Source organism: Syzygium oleosum, unplaced genomic scaffold (genome assembly GCF_021117445.2).
Source record: "Syzygium oleosum isolate NSW1041296 unplaced genomic scaffold, Sole_v2.1 Sole_v2.03, whole genome shotgun sequence".
In the NCBI taxonomy this organism is placed as follows: Eukaryota; Viridiplantae; Streptophyta; class Magnoliopsida; order Myrtales; family Myrtaceae; genus Syzygium; species Syzygium oleosum.
In genome coordinates, this window is record NW_026607487.1 from 10,983,976 (window position 1) to 11,006,844 (window position 22,869).

General features: G+C 42.5%; 4 protein-coding genes across 7 annotated transcripts; all 4 read left to right on the forward strand.

Annotated features, from left to right (window-relative positions):
* The first annotated feature begins 736 nt into the window (after window positions 1-736).
* Window positions 737-3,009, forward strand: LOC115670625 (F-box/kelch-repeat protein At5g60570). Of its 2 annotated transcripts, none has more exons than XM_056309790.1 (2): window positions 737-1,005; window positions 1,094-3,009. In XM_056309790.1, exon 2 carries the CDS (start codon window positions 1,530-1,532, stop codon window positions 2,667-2,669), a length of 1,140 nt encoding a protein of 379 aa, XP_056165765.1. In that variant the 5' UTR covers window positions 737-1,005; window positions 1,094-1,529; the 3' UTR covers window positions 2,670-3,009. The 2 variants fall into 2 exon arrangements, with proteins under 2 accessions (XP_056165765.1, XP_030447795.1); XM_030591935.2 differs by having other exon boundaries at window positions 1,141-3,009.
* Window positions 3,010-6,939: 3,930 nt separating this feature from the next.
* On the forward strand, window positions 6,940-10,697 carry LOC115670623 (uncharacterized). Of its 2 annotated transcripts, none has more exons than XM_030591932.2 (8): window positions 6,940-7,242; window positions 7,904-8,425; window positions 8,622-8,784; window positions 9,183-9,477; window positions 9,744-9,816; window positions 9,916-10,006; window positions 10,191-10,270; window positions 10,378-10,697. In XM_030591932.2, exons 2-8 carry the CDS (start codon window positions 7,937-7,939, stop codon window positions 10,636-10,638), a joined length of 1,452 nt encoding a protein of 483 aa, XP_030447792.1. In that variant the 5' UTR covers window positions 6,940-7,242; window positions 7,904-7,936; the 3' UTR covers window positions 10,639-10,697. The 2 variants fall into 2 exon arrangements, with proteins under 2 accessions (XP_030447792.1, XP_030447791.1); XM_030591931.2 differs by having other exon boundaries at window positions 6,945-7,242; window positions 7,925-8,425.
* Window positions 10,698-12,089: 1,392 nt separating this feature from the next.
* On the forward strand, window positions 12,090-14,557 carry LOC115670627 (uncharacterized). The gene is made up of 5 exons (XM_030591938.2): window positions 12,090-12,263; window positions 12,400-12,610; window positions 12,981-13,156; window positions 13,404-13,695; window positions 14,161-14,557. The coding sequence occupies exons 1-5, from the start codon at window positions 12,197-12,199 to the stop codon at window positions 14,219-14,221; spliced, it is 807 nt and encodes a 268-aa protein (XP_030447798.1). The 5' UTR covers window positions 12,090-12,196; the 3' UTR covers window positions 14,222-14,557.
* A 1,726-nt stretch (window positions 14,558-16,283) lies between these two features.
* Window positions 16,284-22,828, forward strand: LOC115670620 (4-hydroxy-3-methylbut-2-en-1-yl diphosphate synthase (ferredoxin), chloroplastic). Of its 2 annotated transcripts, none has more exons than XM_030591925.2 (20): window positions 16,284-16,508; window positions 16,952-17,178; window positions 17,599-17,756; window positions 18,177-18,283; window positions 18,358-18,458; window positions 18,526-18,602; window positions 19,035-19,154; window positions 19,280-19,510; window positions 19,771-19,887; window positions 19,990-20,064; window positions 20,150-20,227; window positions 20,395-20,454; window positions 20,564-20,626; window positions 20,779-20,923; window positions 21,035-21,173; window positions 21,539-21,616; window positions 21,698-21,857; window positions 21,953-22,051; window positions 22,144-22,248; window positions 22,500-22,828. In XM_030591925.2, exons 2-20 carry the CDS (start codon window positions 16,968-16,970, stop codon window positions 22,599-22,601), a joined length of 2,226 nt encoding a protein of 741 aa, XP_030447785.1. In that variant the 5' UTR covers window positions 16,284-16,508; window positions 16,952-16,967; the 3' UTR covers window positions 22,602-22,828. The 2 variants fall into 2 exon arrangements, with proteins under 2 accessions (XP_030447785.1, XP_030447784.1); XM_030591924.2 differs by lacking the exon at window positions 16,284-16,508 and adding an exon at window positions 16,516-16,665.
* The last annotated feature ends 41 nt before the right edge of the window (window positions 22,829-22,869 follow it).

Here is a 22,869-nt window from a genome sequence, read left to right on the forward strand (position 1 = left end):
CCCGAGACTAGGACCCTAGCACTTGGACCTAGGTCAATTGAGGCCGGGCCTCGAACTCAATGCTCGAGATTCGGTCCCCTTGCGCCTGGACCTGAGTCCATTGAGATCATGTCCAGGACCTTGGCGCCCATGATGGACTTTGTCCTCGACGCCTGGGCCTGGCATCGATGGATCGGGGCGCAGGGGACACAGGCACAGGAACCCTGGGCCAGAGCTTGAAAGTTGGGGGCCCCGGCCCGAGCGCCGGGGACTCGACTCTGTTGCCAAAGGTCCGGGAACGAGCGTTGGGATTCCCACGACCAAGTGTGGACTTTCTGGTCCAACTACCGATAATTAGTCATATTTTGAAACTAATTTCCGACTTTTCAAAAAGGAAATCATTTTAATAAATTTAAGTTTTGGTAGGAATATCTTTTCCGTTAATTAGGGAAACATTTTCCGTTGAGTCATTTTTCTAAGCAATCCAAACGTCAGAAAATAAGAAAAATGTTTCCTCGAAAAGTATTTTTCACAAAATAAACACATCCTCAATAATCTTTTTCCGCCAACTTGACATTCCATTGGAATGTGTCGCGTGAGTTTCGAATCCATGTAACCAGGGCACAAAAGAAATCATGTCACGACCAAATTGACACAAAACAAAAAAGGGAGGAGCTAAAAGGCAAATAAGAAGGAAACGAGGGGCGAAAGTAGAAACACCGGAAACATCTTTTTGTGTTATTAAACGCTATTCTCTCTCTTTCTCAAGCCGTGCCAGCTCAGTTTCTGTGCGCTAAAGTAGCTCACATCTTATTCTCTCTCTCTCTGCATCGCGCCGGAATCCGGCGACATGGTCGGCGGCGACAACCTCACCGTGAATGCCGTGCGCTGAGATCGAAGGCCGCGATTCCGAATTGCCGGCATGTGCGCGTCCGTCCGCGCTCTTCTCGCTGTCCGGAGCTCCCCCCTGATCTCGTCGCGCCGCCCGCGAGCAGGAACCCGCATGCGGATCCGAGCCTGATTGTGGTAAATCGATTCCGCCAAATTCGGATTGATTCGTGCAACATTTCATTCGGTTTTAATTTTTTCCGTTCCCGTTCATGGCGAAACCTAGATGATGTTGCGGTGCGGTGCTCATGTCGGGTTTTTGCTGATTTTCAGGGGCGTGTCTGCTTCGATTGTTCGTATGGAGGAAACGCGCGCGATGCTGTGGGTGACGGGGATACTCTGCTCGATGGTTCATGCGATTTACGAACTCTTTCCGATATGAGAAGCTTTGGTTCAGTAGGAGCAGTTGGTTCTGGCTTGATCTGAGGAATCCGGTTTCGGTTCTTACTCTCGATTTGACGAATTTGATCTGAAGAATGAAAAGGAGATGGAAGTTGATTGCGTGCAAAGGCCAAGATTTATTTCCTGGATATGGCATAATAGAACTTTACTTTAGCGTTTTCTAGAAACCTTTCTTGTGTGGGAAATTTCGTGCATTTTGTGTGGAGGGTTTGGTATACTATAGACAGATACGGTGAAAAGAGGATTGTTCGGACTATTCCATGGAGGAGGTACAGGAAGAAGTGAATACTGTTTTTAGCTTAAATTTGATGGGAGAAGTAGATGATGGTCATTCACCATCCAGGCTGAGACCAAGTGATTCACTCCTTCCGGGTCTTATAGATGATGTTGCTTTGAACTGTCTTGCCTGGGTTTGTCGATCTGATTATGCTTCATTATCACGTACCAACAAGAGATTTAATAGATTAATCAAGAGCGGGCTTTTGTATGGGCTGAGGAGGCAGATGGGTATCATTGAACATTGGGTGTATTTTGTTTGTGATCCAAGGGGGTGGGAGGCGTTTGACCCTATTAGAAAGAAGTGGATGACCTTGCCTAAGATACCTTGTGATGAATGCTTCAACCATGCAGATAAGGAATCGTTGGCTGTTGGCACTGAATTGTTGGTTTTTGGCCGTGAGCTGTTGGATTTTGCCATTTGGAAGTACAACTTGGTTAATCGAAGTTGGGTAAAGTGCGAGGGGATGGAATATAGACGCTGCTTGTTTGCCTCTGGTTGCGTTGGCTCTATTGCTATCGTGGCAGGTGGAAGTGATAAGAAGGGGAATATACTGAAATCAGCTGAGTTGTATGATTCTTCCACCGGTAAATGGGAGTTGTTACCCAGTATGCACACACCACGTAGATTGTGTTCTGGTTTTTTTATGGACGGCAAATTCTACGTGATTGGTGGGATGTCGAGCCCTACTGATTCATTAACATGTGGAGAAGTGTATGACCTAGAGACAAAGAAGTGGAGGAAGATAGAGAGAATGTACCCTAATGTCAATAAGGCTGCACAGGCACCTCCGCTCGTGGCTGTAGTGGATAATGAGCTCTACTCCGTAGAGCACTTGACCAACATGGTGAAGAAGTACGACAAAGCAAAGAACACCTGGGATGTGCTGGGGAGACTTCCAGTGAAGGCTGATTCTTCTAATGGGTGGGGCCTTGCTTTTAAGGCTTGTGGCGAGGAACTTTTGGTTGTCGGAGGGCAGAGAGGTCCAGAAGGTGAAGCTATTGTGCTGAACTCTTGGAATCCAAAATCAGGGGTCAAGAATGGCACTTTGGATTGGAAGGTGCTTGGTGTCAAGGAGAATGTTGGGGTGTTTGTATACAATTGCGCTGTGATGGGTTGCTGACTGTTAAATCAGAATTGACTTGAAGAAGGTACAGTACCTGCTATCTGACCTGGCCGTTTAGGATGCTTTCTTGCACATTTGTTTCAGCAACCAGACTAAATCTTTACAATAGGATTTGAACCTTGAACTTGGTTTTCTTTCTCAATGCTTGTATTTGGTTATGTTTATCCCTCTCCTTATTTGATGTTTATCGCATAAGAGGAATAGAAAAATCATTTCAGCCTTGTCTCATCTCTGTCTGATGCACAGGGAGGTCATCTCTGCAAATGAAGTGAAAAGTTTTAGTGTGTACAATAATGACATTCATCTTTTGATTCTTAATTTGGCTTCTTTTCTGCTATCTGTTTGGTTGCATCCGTTTTCAAGGAAATTTTGGATTTGTTCCTTGGATTTGATATTCCATGCTCCAATTTAGACATCATTCTAGTTGTGGTCTCGTGGAAAGAAAATGCTTGGCAAGTTGCTTCAGAATTATTTGCTCAAAGCATGGCATTCAAAAGATGGCATGGTTGAATGAGACATGTCATCGTTAAAGCCAGTACATTGTCATGCAAAAGCACTCTGATTTCCACAGAAATCAACACGGATTATAGACCATGATATAATGAAGTTGGCATCATATTGAAACAAGATGCCAGATGCACTGTTGTGAACATTTGGAAATGTCAATGCGCTTGGGCAGTGAGGATGTTTCTTGCTTGATCACGGTGTAACCTGTTCTGCAATGTTACCATGAAATTTTTTGCAAAGTGGGAGAAATTTAACATACTTGCTTTGCACTTCATAGTTTTTAGTCTCTTTAATATATTTCAAATGCATGGTTAATTGTCTTCCTCCACTGCTCATCTCACAAAGTTTTCTCTGATTTAGTAGGCTTTTTTGCCAGATTTTCTGTTCCTCCTGGGTCAAGCATTTGCACTGTATAACATTTGTCTTATCAAGTTAAATTTCATTTTCATCACACTGTCTGTCTGAATTATCACAGTAGTTCAGTTTCATCTGACTAGTTTTTTTCGTAATCTTGGATGAGTTTCTTCCAGCTCGTTTAGGGTCTTGAAAAATTTGCTGAATGAGAGCGACTATAAGTTGCAGATGATTTTACTTATTGCGATGGTCGGTAGCCTTTGTCGAACTCTGTGCTTTGCATGTCAGAAGAATATTCTGCATCGTTATTAAAGGTAAACGAAGGCATCCCGGTGCACAAGGCCCTCCGCACTGGAGGGTCCGGGGGAGGGTATGATGAATTATCATTTAACTTGTTACCCGTTTTGTATATTCGCCGACTGTTCTCATACCTGAATTGCATGAGGGAAGAAAACAGTCATGGTTTGTAATCCTTGATGCCGTCTTTGATAGGTCTGGTTTCCAGTCTCCGCTTTTATATTACGAATGTTTTCCCGCTTCAGCGCGTCCCTAGCGACTAGTTCCGGCATGTTTCTTTTCTGGTATGATTGATGACCAAAGTACACTGGTCTCTGTTTGGGACGGTCTAAAAGAAGGAGTAAGTACACTTGCCATTCGTGCAAGCAGGAGCAGCAACGGAACTAGTCGGCGGGCTAAAGACCCTAGGCCCTCTCATTATTGTACTTCGAATCTCTGTGTCATTGCAGGCTGGCCCAGATTAAAAGAACTTGGCTCATAGCATTTCATTTTCCCCAATGTTTAAGGTGACGCAGGACGCATTGTGCGGCGGGGGCAAACTGGTCCTTAAACTCTCGCCTCAATTTTCTCTTCCAATTTTCCATAGTTGTCACAAAATTATCTGTAAGAAGGGACCATCAAGAGTGGAGATCTGGTCTGAGCAAAACACAGCAACACTTGAGCCCGACCCAGAAATAAAGGTAAGGAATTATCCAAGGCGTGGCTAGACTTTTTAAGTTTTTAGCTCGAACTTCTGACTCGATAAGGCATTCGTATGCTCGAGCTCAGCTGAAATCTAGCCCAACTGAAACATTGATCTTCACTGGAGCTGAAGCTCGACTATATGGATTACGAGAACTATAGCAGTCAAAGTCGAGGCGGGTCTTTATTGCTCGGGTTAGGTGCTGTATATAATTTTCATATTCCAACTACTCCTTGAGCCATAGAATTGAATCGAACTCATTGAGTAGATGGCATGATTGATCAGTTATCATTCACTTGGCCACGGGTGGACCACTTTGAGAGGAAAAAACAGAGTGGATGGAATCAGAATAGGGGTTATGATCTTAACTTTTCATTTGCTTTGATGAGCTTGTGCCTACCTTTGCTTTTTGGATCGGCCTGAACAAAGAGAGCCTCAATGTCCATTTTCCACCTTTTTTTCTTCTTTTCTTTTCTTTATTTTGTATGTTCTTCTGGGGTTTTCAGTTTTATTTTCCCAACATAAATCCTTTTCAGTCACCGGCTTTCTCTTCTTTTTAATTCGCAGCCCGACCCTTGCAGGCGATGGACCCTCTGGACCTAATGGCGAAGTTCATGGTCCATTTTGCCATGTCATAAGATTTATATCTACATTTTCTTTTCTTTTTTCACCAAAAGTTTCAAAAGAAGGCAAAAGAAAAGATACTTTGCATGGAGCCAGAGCTTTCTATACGCACTTTCTCGGGCTTATATAGCTTTGCCCTTTTTGTTTCGCTAAAAAAAAAGGTTCCATCATCCGATGGTCGGGCTATCTGCCCCTACTAAATTTCACCGATTATATGTAACCGTCTTGTTAAGCAAACCGATTTCGTCCCGGGTTCTTTCTAATGGAGGCATAATTGACAAAATCATTTGATACCTTTTTAGTTTGCGTATCTCTACATGTATTTTGGTCGTGTATGATTATCGAAATCATTTGCAAATAACGATCAAAAGCAGCCTCTTTTCTTTAGGTAGGCATTGGCAAGCGAAGCGACCTAACTTTCGTCATTTTGTTTGAAATATTGGGAAAACAGACGACTTTCCTGTTTCGAATGAAACCTAAATCCCAACTTTTTTGCCTAAAAGTAGGTCGTACAAACTCACGTTTTTCATCGGAAATCGAGGCACGAGGAGACTTTGCAAAATTTGATGAACTTGGCTTTAGTCTAGGTCCTTATTTTCGTGAAATGTACACAGCAAATCAAAAAAGTTTCGTGCCATAAGTCCTTTTATAAAGTTGGTGCGCCATTTTTTTAACACTAGACAACTAGAATCGTCCAGGGATTAATATAATCTGGACATAATTCCCATTTCTTGTTTTTCCGGTGATTTGACAATCCAAAAGGAGATTATACTCCGCCCACATTCTGTTAAATAACCCTGAAAAAAATATGGACCATGAAATTCTTTTGTTCACGAATCCATCCTGCCCTTTTCCACTTGCATAAAAATAATAGTAATAACAACAATAAATTACAGAAAGAATGTTTGTTTACTTATGATTGATTTGTTCCGGTAAAATGTTTCTTGTGGGCTCGAATGATACGCAACCGTTTAAATTGTTAGACAACCGCGTTTAATATATTTTGCATCCTACAGGCCTACTTAAAAAAGGGCTTTTCAAGATAGTCACTGATTTTTGGCTAAATCGCACAAAATCATAATGGAACATGAACAAATTCAAATAGGTCGAATATATAGAGTTAATTCATATCTATAGGTGCTTCTTGAAAAGTTTTTGGACTCTAAGGTTATGCAATGTAAATCAACTAACTAAACAGACGAGAGGAAAAAAAAGAAACAGATCTTCAAGATCCGGATTGTTCCTCTTCTGCCCCCCTCTCGCACGTTGTCATTTGTCAATTGGGTAATGATGGTACCCGATGAAACCGGTTTTTCAAGTGCATGATGTGATGTCGTTCCATCAGTGAATCATCATCCATTCATTGCCTGCAACATGCTGGTGCACAGTAACTTTGCAATCCTCAGCCTTTTCTTGACCGAATGATAACATGGGCGAACAAGATTTGCTACCATTGAGAGATTGCGCGCATTCGTCCGTGCGGTTAATGTACAAATCTAAATCTGAGATCCATCGTCCGCTATTGTTCGTTCAGGAGAAGAAGAGTTTCTGTCACCTATAGAGCATACATTTGAAACAGAGCATTAAACAAGTGGAGTTCTGTTCATTTATCATGAATCAATTATCTCACACAAAAGGTGGTAAGAAAGAAGTCCGCGCGCACTGGAGGGAATTTAAGTGGACTGATTGTGTGTGCGTGCGTGCGTGCGCTACGTTTTAAGAGGCCCCGCCACAGTAATGAAAATCTACGCACACACATTAAATGACATTAACACTAACGCTTCGTCTTCCCCATAATCCCATTTATGTCCAAGACTCGGATCTTCTGTCTATTTTAAACTTCCTCGCACACACTCCTCTCTCTCTCTCTGTCTCTCTCTCTCTCTCCCTTTTCTTCTTTTTCCAAGTTGTAAGCGTTCTGGTGTGTTTTTTTGGGTGGTCTCGTGCTGGTTCCTACGTTCTGTTCTGAAGGTTGCTCTGCTTGTTGAATCTTCCATATACCCTTTTGAGTTTTTGAGTAAAATGGAAACTGAAGACAAGGTCTCAGAGAAGGAGCAAGAAGAAGTTATTACTGGTGAAACAACAGTAGTCATTCCCATTCATAAGGTAGTTCTGTGGCATCTCTGTTTCTTTCTTTGTTTCTTTCTTTCCTTCTGGGATTTGGGTTCCATTAATGCACTGTGATTTAGTTTCTGTGAGAGATGTTTTCTGGAGCTCAAGGACTTTGAATTGAGTGAAATAACAACTCTCATGGCAGTGCATGTTTTCAGGGACTATTAATCTGCACTCCGAATCCTTACAAATCAAAGCATATGGAATGTTTATCCTGCTACTTTATGAATTCTGTGCTTACTCTATGATTCATAAAATTTCTGTAATATGTGGCCGCAGTTTTAACTTGGACGGCTCTTTTTGTTTTGCTTGCTTCGTAGTTAGTACTTACTCCAGCAGTTCTTTGTCTAGTTGACTATTTCCTTATATTTTCTTCGAGATCATTGATCTGATATGTTTCTTGAGTACCGAGGTTCGGCTTGCATGCATTTCTGGCACATAGTTAGTGCACTCGGCATCTGAATGAGACTCATCATCTTGATCCGTTGCTTTGTGGTTAGGCCAATGATTTGAAGTACATTCTGCCACAATAACTTGGATTTTGTTTTTCATCTTGTATCGCAAAACGGGAGTGAGTAGCTCCCCTGCACAAATGAGGCTTGGCAGATAAAATTTGAAAGCATATATAATTATGGTTTCTGCTGATCAGCAGTAGATCCTTGTTCCTTATTTCTAGGTCAAAGATTTGATGGAAAAAGCCCGAGAAGCTCCGCCGGTTCATCATTGGAGAAAACAAAATCTTTTCCTAGATATACCCGCAAAGAAGATGGAAATGTGTACTCATGATAATGTCATGATCAAAATGCCGCCGACACCAAGTGCCACCCCTAAGAGAGTAAATTTTCTCCTGACACCGAGCTCGAACGAAGGGAGATATAGCAATGCATCCCCAGGTCCCTCCTCTTCTAGGGGCAAATCATCCATAAAAAACTTATTGCCTAAGTTGAGCTTCATACACCGAAATTCAGCAGCAGATGCTGAGAAAGCCGCCAATCCAGATCCAGAGGCTTCATTCACGGGACTAAGAGACAAGACTTCCATAGCTAGGTCGCTGTCGCTCACAAAGTTGTTCTCTCCTAGAATGAACAGAGCATCTTCGCTACCGGTGACTCCAATTGGGAACCCCAGTAAAGAATCCTCGCACAGCCAAAGTGTTTGTAGTACTCCACTGCCAAGTGTAAGACATTGATGATACTGCCTTTTGAGCTTCCGGTACCACCAATTTTACTGAACTGAACTTGAATTTCTTTTTCATCGAACTTAATGACACCAAACTGGAGAATCAGTGTCGTGGGAAGGGAATTGAAATCTCTTTGCAGCGTTCTCTCTGTTTTACAGTTGTTCTGGTTTATAATTTTTCGAGGATTTTGCAGTCAACAGGACCTCGAAGAACAATTCTGCGGTCACTCTCAGTTCCTGTCAACCATAAAGAGAAAAGCATCAGGAGAATGGACTCTTTCTTCCGCGTTATACCTTCTACACCCCGTTTAAAGGAAGGAGATACGATGTCTAACGTGTCTCAGACAGTTGATCACGGTATTATCACGGATTAGCTAACGGTTGAATTCTATAGATTCCTTCTTTGAACTCTTTGACTTGGCATTTGAAATTTCCTAGGCAGTCTTTTTTCGGAGAAATTTCTGCTTTGGGATATTGTCAAATTGCTGCTCATGTGTAGTTGCAATCATATTACTGGTTTAGCACTTGAGGAGCTCCCTAACTATTATAATCCATGATTATTTGCCTTTTTCTAATATCTTTGGCTTGTTCAATATCTCAGAGCTCTCTCTCTGTCTCTCCATCAGATGGACTAGAGCTTTACACAATTCACCGGCGCACTTCTTGTCTGCTCTTGTAGCTCAAGTTTATCTGAACATCCATGCTTGGTTTTCTGGAAATATCTTATTCTTAACGTAGCCTTTTTAATTGAAAAGGAAATGATTCTGATGGTGAAGACATACCCGAAGAAGAGGCCGTTTGTAGAATTTGTTTGGTTGAGCTGTCTGAGGGCGGGGAAACTCTCAAGATGGAATGCAGCTGCAAAGGCGAATTGGCTCTGGCCCATAAAGAATGTGCTGTGAAATGGTTTAGCATCAAAGGTAACAAGACTTGCGATGTGTGCAAACAAGAGGTTCAGAATCTGCCTGTGACTCTTATGAAAATACAAAGCATCCGCAATCGAACAGTGGGAGGCACTCAAGTTGAGCAGGAAGATCTTAGTCAATACAGGTAAGTGAATGGCCACTTTTATTTACACGTCCGTTATGTATCTTTCAAATTTGTGTTTCCTCTTGGTTCCTTCCAACATCGGATGCTCAACATTTTTTCTGGGTTCCGATAAACGTTTGCCAGTCCTAAAAGTAGACATGTAATGCACATGCCATCTACTCTGCAACAACAGAGTACTCTGGATCAAAGTTTCCCAAAAAAGAGTGCTATTAATAGAAGATTGATGAGGGGCAATTTTCTGATCTTAATACTTTGAATCTTTACAGGCTGTGGCAGGAAGTGCCAGTCCTCATCGTTGTGAGCATGCTCGCCTACTTTTGTTTTCTTGAGCAGCTTTTGGTGAGATATAAGCGATTCAAATCTCTGGAAAAAGAAGTGATTCCAATATGTTGTTTTGTCATCCTTTCTGTTTGTGAGTGACATGTCTCCTACGTGCAGGTTGCGAAGATGGGTACAGGCGCAATTGCCATATCTGTTCCATTTTCTTTTGTTTTAGGTCTCCTAGCGTCCATTACTTCATCAACCATGGGTAGGTCGCGAAAGATGCTCCACAAACATAACTAGGATGTGTATATGGCAAAAGAAAAACATGGATTTATCCTTTAAAAGTAAACAATTTTCGTTTTTGAGGATTTCAGAATCGATAATGGGGTGTATTTTCTGTCGATTGAAACAATGTTTTCTAACTTGACCTCTTTAATGTGTCTGTGCAGTGAAGAGCAGATATGTCTGGGTCTATGCATCTTTCCAGTTTGGCTTGGTGGTTCTCTTCGCTCATGTGTTTTACTCTTTGGTAAGAATGCAGGCGTGAGTCGATATCACAATCAGTTGTAGAGCAAGCTTATTTTTCCATTTTCGATGGGTTGAGTTTGCTCAAAACTTTTGTGATGCATGTCATAGGTTCATCTGCAAGCCGTCCTATCAGTTCTCTTTGCGTCTTTTGCTGGTTTCGGCGTTGCAATGAGCGGGAGTTCGATTCTTGTCGAGTTCTTGAGATGGAAGAGAAGATGGCATGCCGCCCATTCGGTGCAATTTCGCCATGCTCAGGTGGCAACACGTCCAGGCCAGGTTCCTCGGGGATCTCCGGATTCACCATGGGAAGGATCCTCTCTGAGCCATCCGACCCAAGTGAACAATCCGGAAACTTTTAGCCGAAGTTGAACTGGTTGGTACTCCGAAGCAGACCTCGCAAAAATTTCCATTTGGCAGAATGTGGGCCTGTTTGGTTCAACTTTGAAAATGCTACTTGGGAGAATGCAAATATTTTTGGGTGAAAGCCATTGCGAAAATGCAAATGGTGTTTGGTAAAAATATTTTGTAAAGCTATTTTGGCCAAAATATAGTGTTTGGTGAATTTTCTTTTGCAAATAGACTTTGGGAGAAAAAAACCTAACTTACCCTTCGTCGGAGCCGGCCGCCGGCAAGCCAGATCTGGCGCCGGCGGCCGTCGCTCGAGGCTCAGGCGGCCGGCGGCGGCCAGATCTGGGGCCTGGCGGCCGTCGCCCGAGGCCGGCGACCCTCGGCGAGGGTCGCGGACCTAAGCGGACGCCTGAGTCGCACGACCCAGCGACCTGTCGCCTCGTACGGCCGCTCGGGTTGCGCGACCCAGGCGGCCGGCCGCCTGGTCGCGCGACCTCAGGCGACGGCCGCCTCGAGGTCTCGCGACCCAGCGACCGGGCCGCCTGGGTCGCGCGACTCAAAGCGGCCGCTGGGTCCCGCGACCCTCGCCGAGGGTCGCCCGGCCTCGGGCGACGGCCGCCGGCCTCTCGCTGGCCCGATCCGGCGTCGGCCGCCTCGCCGGCCTCCCTCGCCGGCCACCTCACTAAGAAGAAGATGAACAGTACACACGAGGAGCGAAAATGGGTTTTTAGACAAATTTTAAGGGCAAAAAAGGCAACTAACATATTTTCATTAAATGGAGTACCAGCATTCCGAGAATGCTGAAAGCTCAAGGCAACCTAGGGGGTGCCTTGAGCTTTCAGCCTTGAGAAGGCCAACATTTGGCCAAAGAGCTCCAAAAATAATTTGCCAAACACAAAATAATTCCCTCAAAGCTCCTTGGCAAAACCCAACCAAACACCCCCTCGGTCTTCATATAAAACCAGCTACCATCCCAAACCCCCCCTCATTTTGCAGTGGCTTTGGGGCCGTTTTCAAGGGGAGACCAAGTGTGTATTAGCCTTCAGTTCCAACCAAAACTCGGTGATGGGCCCAATTTGGAAAGAATATGAACAAGGAAAGAGAACTATTTAAATAGGGATAATAACATAAATAATTCCTGAATTTTGGCCTAATGTTCAATGCGTACTTGAATTTTTAATTTATTCAATGCGGTCCATGAACTTTAACTTAATGTGTGATATAATCCCAAAACTTTTAATTTATTCAATATCATCCATAAACTTTTGGTACATATTCAATTTAGCCTTTGAATTATATGAAAATGTTCAATATTAACTTAAGAAAACACGAACAAATTAAAAATTTAAGAATCATATTATACATTCAACTAAAATTTATAAATTATATTAAAAAAATTAAAAGTTTAAATATCGCGTTACACGTTCAGGAATTGTTTGCGTCGTTTTCCCGAGCAGTGAAAAGGGCCTCCATCTCCAAGAGTCTAGGGCAATCCGTTTGACAAACGGTCAACGACATGAGTTGAACCCCAGAAACGGAGCACCCCATCTTCCGCAATCTCACCTCTCCGACTAGATGAATGTTTCCCACTAAATTAGCTCATGCCCTCCCGCCTCTCCTCCTCCACGCTCGCTTCCCTCTCTCTGGTCCCATCTCTCTCTCTCTCTCTCTCTCTCTGAGCCTCAGCGTGTCCGTGCAGTTCATGGGGTTGTGGTTTTCCGGCGAAAGTTTCGGTCTTGGGTGCGTTCGGCGCCTGACGTGTCGTTCCGGTTGGCTTTTCAGGTGTACCCAGAAACGGGTTCGTGCGGATTCGTGAGCGGAGTAGGAGACCCGGAAGTAAAATGGCGTGGAGTTTGGACAAGTGCGACGACAAGTTGGATGCGGTTCGCGAATCGACGGAGGCGGACGCCCCGGAGGCAATTGAGGCTCTCAAGTCAGGGAAGGTGATTGCGGTGCCGACTGACACGCTCTATGGCTTCGCTTGCGATGCTTGGTAAATGTCTCTCCAGCACCAAACCTTGTCGTTGCTGTTCTTAAACAGTAGGCGTGTTGTTTGCGAGATTGCCCACTTATAAAGTTGTCAAACGTGAATTTGCAATGTTATATTAGTTAGAAGATGGGATTGGAGTCACTGGGGTTCTCTCAATTTTGTTCAGCTGATCTTGATAGTTGATGGAGGTCTGTCACATCATTTCGAATTATGATTTTCCAATTCAGAGTGCTGGTAAGAGTACGTGCGACAGAACGTTGAGTAATTGATAATTTAGGCTCTTGGTCATGATTTGTGGGTCACTTGGTACTATGTGGGTGTTGTGCCTCTGGTTGTTTATCATAGATGATAACCTTGGTTTGCTGATCTGCAGTTCTGCAGAAGCTGTTAACCGGATATATGAGATCAAAGGACGGAAGCATACGAGTCCTCTCGCCATCTGTGTTGGAGATGTTTCTGACATAGAACGTTTTGCAGTGACCAACCATTTGCCGCATGGTTTGCTCGATTCTCTCCTTCCAGGACCTGTAACTGTCATATTGAAGCGAGGTAATTAATTATCTTCCGCATCTTGAAACATGAGTGAGAAATGAGAATCAGTGAACCGAGAAAATTGTTGTGCAAATAAAGTAACTCCCGACCATCTCTGCAAAAATTTCCATCCGACTCCTAGGAAGAGCATTTTGCCAATATGTTTCTCGCTTTCATGGAATAATATCCTTTCACAGTTCACAGTCTGTTTCATTTAATCATCATCCAGAAGTGGTCTAAGAGCAGTAATTTAAGTACTTTTCAGGGGAATCAAGTATTCTTGAGAAGTCTCTAAATCCTGGATTAGATAGTATAGGAGTCCGAGTGCCAGACTGCAACTTCATCAGGGTTATTGCCCGTGGATCTGGGAGTGCTCTTGCCTTAACAAGCGCCAACTTAAGTGGCCAGCCAAGTAGCGTCTGCATCAAGGATTTCGAGAACCTCTGGGAACAATGTGCGTACGTTTACGATGGGGGTGTGCTTCCTTCAGGGCGTTCTGGGTCAACAATTGTGGACCTTACAAAGCTTGGCTGTTATAAGATTCTCAGACCTGGAAGGTAATTCACTTTGCTATTGACTCTAAACCATCCCACCCGCATGATAGCCTCTTTTACAATTTGTACAAACATCATAACCTTCAAATTACTGGCTCACGACAATTCTTGTTACCAAGACAGAAATAAGGGAGCCCATATTTTTCTAGTTTGAGTTAGCAATTAAGAAAGGCAGTAGTGTTTTGGTTGTGCCCATAAGCATAGAGCTAGCGATTCCTTAGTCGTTATTGTCACCATAACCATTTGGGATTCTTTTATTCGAAGGAGCATTGATATATACACAAGTGATGAGGATGTGTTCACTCTTTATATCATTCCTTTCCTGATTAAGTTAGGCAATGCCTCGAACAGAGGCAATACTGGTGTTTAAACTAAAGTGGTTAGGCAAAGGCATGCATCATAAATAGCTGAAATTTGTCACATGTTTATCAGTATCAACTCTTCTAAAACGTTTGAACTAAATGCCAGTGCCGAGGCAGAGACTGTTACGATCCTTGAAAGGCACTCTCTAAGTGAAGAGAAGTCCTGAAGATAAGTCCGAAGCATGGAGGAGCTCTCGTAAGCTATTCATTCCCCTGTGAAGAGGCATACTGAGATGTGGGTCTAAATATAGACAAGTGCAGGTTTTTGTCCAGAAGATGGAGGAACTGATGTTGACTCCCTGTCATTGTACCTTGTATCACTTGAGCTTGATGCTTATTTTTCCATCAGTTGAAATTCTTATCAGGAGGGTCACTGTTAAGTCTTTGGACGAACTCATAGGCCTCAAGACATGAAGAAACATCTGGGCATTCTGGTGAACATACACAAAACTTTGTTGCTCTGCTTAGTTGCATCTAATGGGTCGACACGGGATATTCCACTAGTCCTCAAATCAGATGTCTTGATTGCTCCAGACAAATTATAGTGACGCCTCTTCGCTCGCTAGTGAAAGTGCAAAACGTGTTTCGCGATGGTGTTGAATTGATATGCCGTTCACCTCAACATCTCTACCGAATATGAGACCCTTTTAGATGGGGAACACATGGAAATCATGGATCCACGTGAATCTCGTGGTCCATCATCATGCACGATTGCTTGAGAACTTTGGTCTACACGAAGTGACATCCATCCCAGACTTTGCCCAAGTCAGTACGCATTGTTGACGTGGGAAATGTGTTGTACAGCTTTGTTTTGGTGATGTGTTGCGCGATGGATACAGATGAAGCAATTACGACCTAAAGAGCACGTTGCCTCATTTTCTCCTTGCAGAGTCGTGGTTAGTTTGATTTGAACAAGATGAGTTTCAGACACTCTTCTCATCCCTTAACTAGTAGTCATTGGTTATTCCAACAAAGGCGAAGTTGGTCCTTTCACCAGAGACAAAAGGAAGGAAAAAAGGGCGAGTTGGGCACGGGGGTAACGAAATGAAAATGCAATCTTTGCATCAAATGCACCGCAAACATGGTATACCCAATCGATCAAATTATCCATCAAATAAGTATCTCGGTCGATTGTTTAGTTTGAATCTGAAAACTTTCATTTTTCCTCTCGTTCCACGAGCTATCATGCCGCGATATAACGCCCGCATAAAATTACCTATGCAAAATAAAAATCACAGTTTAGATGTCCACCGCATCACTAGCAGTAGTCCCTAATGCGAAGGCAGCCAAGGCACTTCTACAAATCATCAATGATCGGATCTTCGGAGATCAATGACCGTTAGGTCACGAAAGAACAAATCTCGATCTTTTGTTGAAAACTTTTTAGGACGGCGAAATAGAAACCTCAAACCACCCACCAAACCTTGGTCGTCTTGTCCTCATCCATGTAGCAGCGCTAGAGAATCAGTCTAGGAGCTAATGTTAAGACGACGGTTATGACGTGTAGTTAGGCGCCCAACGGGGTTCGATTAAAGATTCTCCCAGGTATAAGTTGATTCCTCTCCCCTATTCTTGTGGCCGCTAGTGTGTTTGGTTTAGGGAAGCCCCTGCAAAATCCCATAATCACTCTTCTTCCCACGTCCAATGACAAATTGGACCAGCCTCAATTGGTTCGAAAACAATAAAAATAGATACAGCTTAGAGATTTTCATTATTGACTCTCGAACACTTGATTTTAATTAAACGGACGTCAAGCTTACCACTTAAGAACGAAGTTCTCGAGATGGTCTTGTCTTTAATGTTCGATTCGACGAAAGCTGCATTTTCGAAACATATTAAGGGCCCGTTTAGTTCAGCTTTGGGGAATTCTCGTTGAGGAAATACGAATACTTTTGGGTTAAAGGGATTTTCCGAAATGACATCTAACTCAAAATAGTTCTCATGTTTGCTATTCCTTCTAAGGTGGCATTTCCGTAGAAGAGAGTCTTGCGAGGTAAAATTAACAACGTTAGTGCGAGCAGAAATGAAAGCCCCGATCAAAATTGAGGGGCTTAGCAGAAACAAACGAAAAGTAAGGGACCATCCCATAAAATGAACAAATTTTCCCACTCCCACCGCTGCAAATTGTTCGTGTGGCCACCACCAAGCCGGTAAGGACTAAGGAGAAGCTAACGAGGAAGAGATGTTCTTGTCGGGTTGCTCAACGTGTTTTCATCTTTGCTCGTTTTTGGCATATACCAACCCCTACTCCAACTCCTAATTAAATACCCACCTCCTGATTTCCATGAAAACGATGAGAAAAAAAAAGGAAAAGGAAAAAAATTCCTTCAACACTAGCCTCACATAATCCTCCTCCTCTCGGGATCCTTCGTTTTCACTTTCAATCGCTCTCACTTATGCATTGCAAGTCTCAGTCTTTGGAGTTGAGCAGCTAAAGGGTATTGTTTTCTCCAGGTAGAACCACGAGGCCTTAAGCTCATTTCTTGTTCAGCTTGTGTTGCCAGCACTTCTTCTTTGTTAAAGTCCTCTGTTTTGATTTCCGGGTCTGAGAAAATTTGACGGGTTATCCACTTTTAACTGTCAAGTATTGAGCTTTCGCGTGAGCTGTGAGGTGGGCACTCTTTGATTTCTTGAGGGATTAATTCCTTCTTTCTGTTGGTCACCAAAAAAAATTCCTTCTTTCTGTTGTGTGACTGAACATGTTGGGTGTTCGTTTGCTGAGGAAATTGAGTGTGGTCACCTGTTGTCTTCAAGAGCTCACTGAACTTTGTGCTGGACTTACCATATCAATCAATAGATAAGAAGATGGATATTTGAGACGTGTTGTGCTTAGGATTGAGGTTTTATCGTGTTTCTGACTGATCAGCGCGATCTCTTTGTTGTGTTTTGGGCTGAAGGTGAGGGAAATACTTCATGGGAATGGCGAGCGGAGCAGTGCCAGCTTCCTTCTCGGGGCTGAAGAGCCGGGACAGCGGGTTGGGATTCGTAAAGAGCATGGATTTTGTAAGGTTTTCTGATCAGCAGAGAGTCAGGTCTCACCGAAAGAAGATCACCGTGATCAGGAATTGCAAACCTGCTTCCGAGATACAACTCGAGCCTGCATCGGAGGGGAGCCCATTATTAGGTAAGATACCTTTTGAATTGGGTTGCTAGTTCTTGGAGGCACAATGACACAATTCGCAAAATTCTATTTCTTTCCAAAGTTCCAAAATCATTAAAAAAGGAGAAAAGGTTTTAGCCTTACTTGACTTTTGACAAACTGCTCTTTGGTTGGCTCAAGTTAAAATGGAAAAGGTAGAGAATCCTAATTCTGGATGCGAACGTTGTAATTATATTTGCTTGACACATAAATGGTCCTGCCACATGGTTTTTCTCCTGGAGCAAGGAGAAGTTAATCGTCACCATCTTTATATTGCTTCTTTATGCCTCAGTATATACAAGTAAACATGCTTGGAGGAAAGACGGATGTGTACTTTATCCTTTGAAGTAGGAAATATTGAACAATATTATACACTTTTTATCTGACAACAGTGAATTTAACCAGTTCCCAGGCAGAAGTACTGCGAGTCTTTGCACAAAACAGTCAGGAGGAAGACGCGGACAGTGATGGTGGGAAACGTGGCTCTTGGAAGTGAACATCCCATAAGAATACAGACGATGACTACATCTGATACTAAGGACGTTGCTGGAACAGTTGAACAGGTTCTTTACTTAAACCCGCATGTTTAAGCTAGTTCCATTACAAAGTGCTATTTCATTCTGTTAATTCTATCATATGCATTTATGGCATATCCTATCCTTTAATCTGGTAACTCTGCCAACCAATCATTCATTCGTTTGATCTACTGAGCCACCATTATGATACCCTATCCTTCCATTAGTAATATCATCAAAGCATCTGCATGTTGAAGAGGACCAAGAGTGGCCGAGGTGAATACAAGTACTTCTGGTGATAGTTCAAAGGCTAGGAAGAAACTGAGGAACTGGAACATTTTCATGGCATAAAAATATTGCTTTAATGGAAATGTGGCGTGGTGGTTTAGTTAAATCATGCGGCCAGCATTGGTACTATCACACATTTGTGGAGAATCTTCCTTTATTGATTTTCTATTCTGGTTGTAGGTGATGAGAATTGCTGACAGGGGAGCTGATATTGTCCGGATAACAGTTCAAGGAAAGAGAGAAGCAGATGCATGCTTTGAGATAAAGAACTCTCTTGTACAGAAAAAGTAGGTCTTATTTACTGCATTAAAAGTCATAGAACGATTCGTGTAGAATGATATATATCTGTTGATTTTGGCAGTTACAATATCCCACTGGTGGCAGATATTCATTTCGCACCTTCTGTTGCATTGCGGGTGGCTGAATGCTTTGACAAGATTCGTGTTAATCCAGGAAATTTCGGTATGTAGAAGTCCTTGTTGTTAATTGCGTATGATGAATATTTCCTCAACAAGGTTGTATATTGTAGCTGATAGAAGGGCTCAGTTCGAGCAGATAGAGTACACAGATGATGAGTATCAGAAAGAACTTGAGCACATTGAGCAGGTTATATTACTGATCCATCGATCACTTAACCTCTTGTGACATATTTGACTTGAACCCCTTGCTTGTACCTTTAGAAGTGGGTACATGACTTGCATATATTCTATCTAGGGTGAAAAGATTTTACAGAAAGATCAACTTATAAGATGGAGGGTAATTGCTGTAACAATTTCTCTTTTGGCATAAATCGTATGCTTTTAGATTCCCAGCCTAAACCACAAGAAAGAAGTGTCAATGTGGCGGCATTCTTTCTTTTATCTGTCAGTAAAACGAAAGAAGAGTCATTCAACCATGCCTAGCTATTTTTATTTGCGTGGGCTTGAGTTTAATGAAAAGAGGGCTTTGAACTGAAATGTGGAGTTGTCTCAGTAGAAGCAATCTGAATTCGTGAGTACCTAGTTTCTTGTTTTAGATACAATTGTTTTGGTCTACCAGGTATTCACTCCGTTGGTTGAGAAGTGTAAGAAGTATGGAAGGGCGATGCGCATTGGCACAAATCATGGTAGTCTTTCAGATCGTATCATGAGCTACTACGGGGATTCTCCTAGGGGAATGGTAAACAATTATTCTCTCTAAATCTATTAAGAGTTCTTTTACCTTTTCTTTTACTTTTTTTTTTGTTTTCTTTTCAGTGTTTTTATGGTCTAAATTCTGATACTGAAAGGTGTCCATTCAAACAGGTCGAATCTGCATTTGAGTTTGCAAGAATATGCCGGAAGTTAGATTTCCACAATTTTGTCTTCTCAATGAAAGCAAGCAATCCAGTTGTCATGGTTCAGGCATACCGTCTTCTCGTTGCTGAAATGAATGTTCAGGGATGGGATTACCCATTACACTTGGGAGTGACTGAAGCTGGAGAAGGTGAAGATGGACGCATGAAGTCTGCAATTGGCATTGGAACCCTTCTTCAGGTTTCTTTTACACCTACTGGCTTGGTGCAACTGTCCTGAACATGATTAGAACCCCTGTAGATCTAGATATATCACACTGCAATTCAGTGATTGGGTGGTTTAAAATGCTTTGCAAATCTTTCTGTTTTTATTTTTAGTTTTGAATACTCGGAGTCATTTTGTTTTTAGTGGATTGCACGGAATGTGCCATTGATGGTGATATTTGTAATGCCCCTTATACCAAAATTAGACCTTAAAGTTCATGAAACATGTTAATGCAGGATGGTTTAGGTGATACAATCAGAGTCTCTCTTACTGAACCACCTGAGGAAGAGATAGATCCCTGTAGAAGGCTGGCAAATCTCGGAATGAGAGCAGCAAAGCTTCAAAAGGGTGTGGTAGGTTTTTAATTTAGTTTGTTGTATCATTCTGCATTAGTCAACCATGTTGGGAGTATTGGGACCCTTAATCGCCCCGTCTTTATTGCTAATTACCATCAGGCACCATTTGAGGAAAAGCACAGACATTATTTTGACTTCCAGCGACGATCGGGTCAATTGCCAATGCAAAAGGAGGTTGGTCGTCAACTTGAAAATGACATTGGCCAAATTTTTTTTTGATAGTTCTGTTTTCTGACAACCATACTTAATATGGGAGTAGGGCGAGGAGGTGGATTACAGAGGCGTCCTCCACCGTGATGGTTCTGTTCTCATGTCTGTCTCCTTAAATCAGTTGAAGGTATTGTTTCAACTTTCGCAAAACAGAAAATCTTTGAGAACCTTTTCACTTGGGTGTACTTTTCTTTTTGTATTTTTCTACCTTTTTTTTGGTGGGGGGAGGGATGGAATATGCTTGTGAGTGTAAGTTTTGGTGAAGTGGTCTTCATCAAGAATTTGTGAGTGCAGGCCCCAGAAAATTTCTACCGTTCTCTTGCTACAAAGCTCGTTCTTGGAATGCCATTTAAGGTCTATCCCTTTCTCAGATTTCTTCAGTCATTTACTCTTTTACTGAAAGAAGTGTATAATGGTATATGGATTTTAAGCATATATTCAGTGCCTTTCTCTCTTAATTTAGGATCTGGCAACAGTAGACTCAATTTTACTGAGAGAGCTTCCACCAGTTGATGATGCTGATGCTGTAAGAACCAGATTTCTCTCGCTTAGTTTTCTATCATGAAATTTATCCCACCGCACATTCCCGGGATGCACTCGCGTACCTGTAATATTCTGACAACCAGTAATCAGTTTGAGTAATGTGATTGAGATAAGTTTCAATCTTTTCGTGACCAGCAACTAGCTCTCAAAAGATTGATAGATGTAAGCATGGGCGTTATAACTCCTTTATCAGAACAGCTGACAAAGCCGTTGCCCCATGCCATGGTTTTGGTCAATCTGAAGGAATTGTCATCCGGTGCTCACAAGCTCTTGCCAGAAGGTAGAACTGCTGATGTTAATGCTTATGTAGTTGGGAGTCGCTAAATTGAGCTTAACATCAGTTGCTTTTGGGGCAATTTTTCTTATGGCCTATCTACTTACTGGCTGTCAGGCACACGCTTGGTTGTGTCCTTACGTGGAGATGAGCCATATAAAGAGCTGGAAATACTTAAAAGTGTGGATGCCACAATGCTTTTTCATAATCTCCCACTTAATGAAGAAAGAACCAGCAGAGTGCATGCAGCAAGGAGGTAAACTTTTGGCAGGTCCTTGTTGTCTGTTTGAACGGCTATTGGAAGGCCAAATTCTTTCATAGTGATTAAAATACTGAGGAAGGATAAATACAAGGCAGTAGACACATTTTGCCTGATGAAACCTCCTGGATTTGTTAAGTTCCTTGAGGAACAGCCCTAGTTACCTTATAATTCCAATTCAACGCTTGGCATGCATTATATAATATCAAAGCTAAGCACAAAACTATTGTACACCTTGATCGTTGGGACATCAGGGGAGCATATGTGGTATATGCCTCAATACTGCTTGACTCCAGCAGTCCTCTGCAGCCCGTTACACATCTTCTCCACCCAAGAAAATAATGCTGTATGTCTTTTTGCAGGCTATTTGAGTTTCTACAAGAAAATGCTCTTAATTTCCCCGTTATTCACCATCTTCAATTTCCAGATGGGACTCACCGGTAATTACAATGTCTTTGAATGTATGCAAATGAACTTTTATACATCGACAAATAAGCTGACAATGTTTATTCTGATGATAGGGACGACCTGGTAATTGGCGCGGGAACAAATGCGGGAGGCCTTCTGGTAGATGGACTTGGTGATGGAGTCCTCCTAGAAGCCCCCGGCCAAGATTTTGAGTTTCTGAGAAATACTTCTTTCAATCTGCTGCAAGGTTGCAGAATGCGAAACACAAAGACGGTAGGAAGTCTTGATCGGAAAATTAATGAGATTAACAAATAGTTATAGAAATTTTCATTTGAGTGATCCTCGGAGCACCTTAAATATCCTTTCAGGAATATGTGTCGTGCCCTTCCTGTGGCAGGACGTTGTTTGACCTTCAAGAAATAAGTGCAGAAATACGAGAGAAGACATCTCACTTACCCGGTGTTTCGGTAATCAGATACTCCCAGTTGTGTATGATAAGGTTCCTACTACACTCTACTAGGCCAGAATTTCATGGTGTCTTTATTTTCCATCATCTCAGATTGCAATTATGGGCTGCATCGTAAATGGACCAGGAGAGATGGCTGATGCAGATTTTGGTTATGTTGGCGGTGCTCCTGGAAAGATAGATCTTTACGTTGGGAAGGTGATACATATTTTCACGTCTTTTCATGCGCGTTATGCATTGAGCAGCCCGTCTAATTTGCTTTTATTGTTAAGATCAAGTACCTGCTCTCTATGGCATTGAGCTAAGAATGTGATGACCCCATAAGATAGCTTGATTCACCAGTGTGACAAATTACCGTGACAAATGATTAGTACACTGATTTGTTATTACAGTTCTTAAATTCGTAATTCCGATAGTATCCAGACTTAACCGCAATTTCTCTGTTTCAGACTGTGGTCAAGAGAGGAATTGCGATGGAGCATGCGACTGATGCCTTGATTCAGCTGATAAAGGATCACGGTCGCTGGGTAGACCCTCCTGCTGAGGAATAAGATTAAAAGCATAATCCCCATTTCAAGATGGTTATATGACAGCATTTGGACGGCAAACCACTTATGTCTATTCTACATAAGTTGTCACACCATTTACACTATTGTACAACATAGGAAGAGAATAATCACCTAATTATTGAGCTGCAGTGTATGTACCACTTGTTCTATTGTTCTGAGGGGAAACGGTACTGCGATGATACTAGTGATGATGATTGATGTCCGAGCCATATCGTGCTTTTCGGTTCCTTCCTTCTTGCAGTGTGGACTC

What these genes read in the sequence shown, in the direction of transcription:
- LOC115670625 (XM_056309790.1), top strand. Translation starts at nt 1,530, where the DNA reads ATGGAGGAGGTACAGGAAGAAGTGAATACTGTTTTTAGCTTAAATTTG.
- LOC115670623 (XM_030591931.2), top strand. Translation starts at nt 7,159, where the DNA reads ATGGAAACTGAAGACAAGGTCTCAGAGAAGGAGCAAGAAGAAGTTATT. An exon ending in TAGTCATTCCCATTCATAAG is followed by an intron (nt 7,243 to 7,924) that starts GTAGTTCTGTGG and finishes CCTTATTTCTAG; the next exon opens with GTCAAAGATTTGATGGAAAA. An exon ending in GTAGTACTCCACTGCCAAGT is followed by an intron (nt 8,426 to 8,621) that starts GTAAGACATTGA and finishes AGGATTTTGCAG; the next exon opens with TCAACAGGACCTCGAAGAAC.
- LOC115670627 (XM_030591938.2), top strand. Translation starts at nt 12,197, where the DNA reads ATGTTTCCCACTAAATTAGCTCATGCCCTCCCGCCTCTCCTCCTCCAC. An exon ending in CGCTCGCTTCCCTCTCTCTG is followed by an intron (nt 12,264 to 12,399) that starts GTCCCATCTCTC and finishes TTGGCTTTTCAG; the next exon opens with GTGTACCCAGAAACGGGTTC. An exon ending in AACTGTCATATTGAAGCGAG is followed by an intron (nt 13,157 to 13,403) that starts GTAATTAATTAT and finishes AGTACTTTTCAG; the next exon opens with GGGAATCAAGTATTCTTGAG.
- LOC115670620 (XM_030591925.2), top strand. Translation starts at nt 16,968, where the DNA reads ATGGGAATGGCGAGCGGAGCAGTGCCAGCTTCCTTCTCGGGGCTGAAG. An exon ending in AATTGCCAATGCAAAAGGAG is followed by an intron (nt 20,065 to 20,149) that starts GTTGGTCGTCAA and finishes ATATGGGAGTAG; the next exon opens with GGCGAGGAGGTGGATTACAG. An exon ending in TAGATCTTTACGTTGGGAAG is followed by an intron (nt 22,249 to 22,499) that starts GTGATACATATT and finishes TCTCTGTTTCAG; the next exon opens with ACTGTGGTCAAGAGAGGAAT.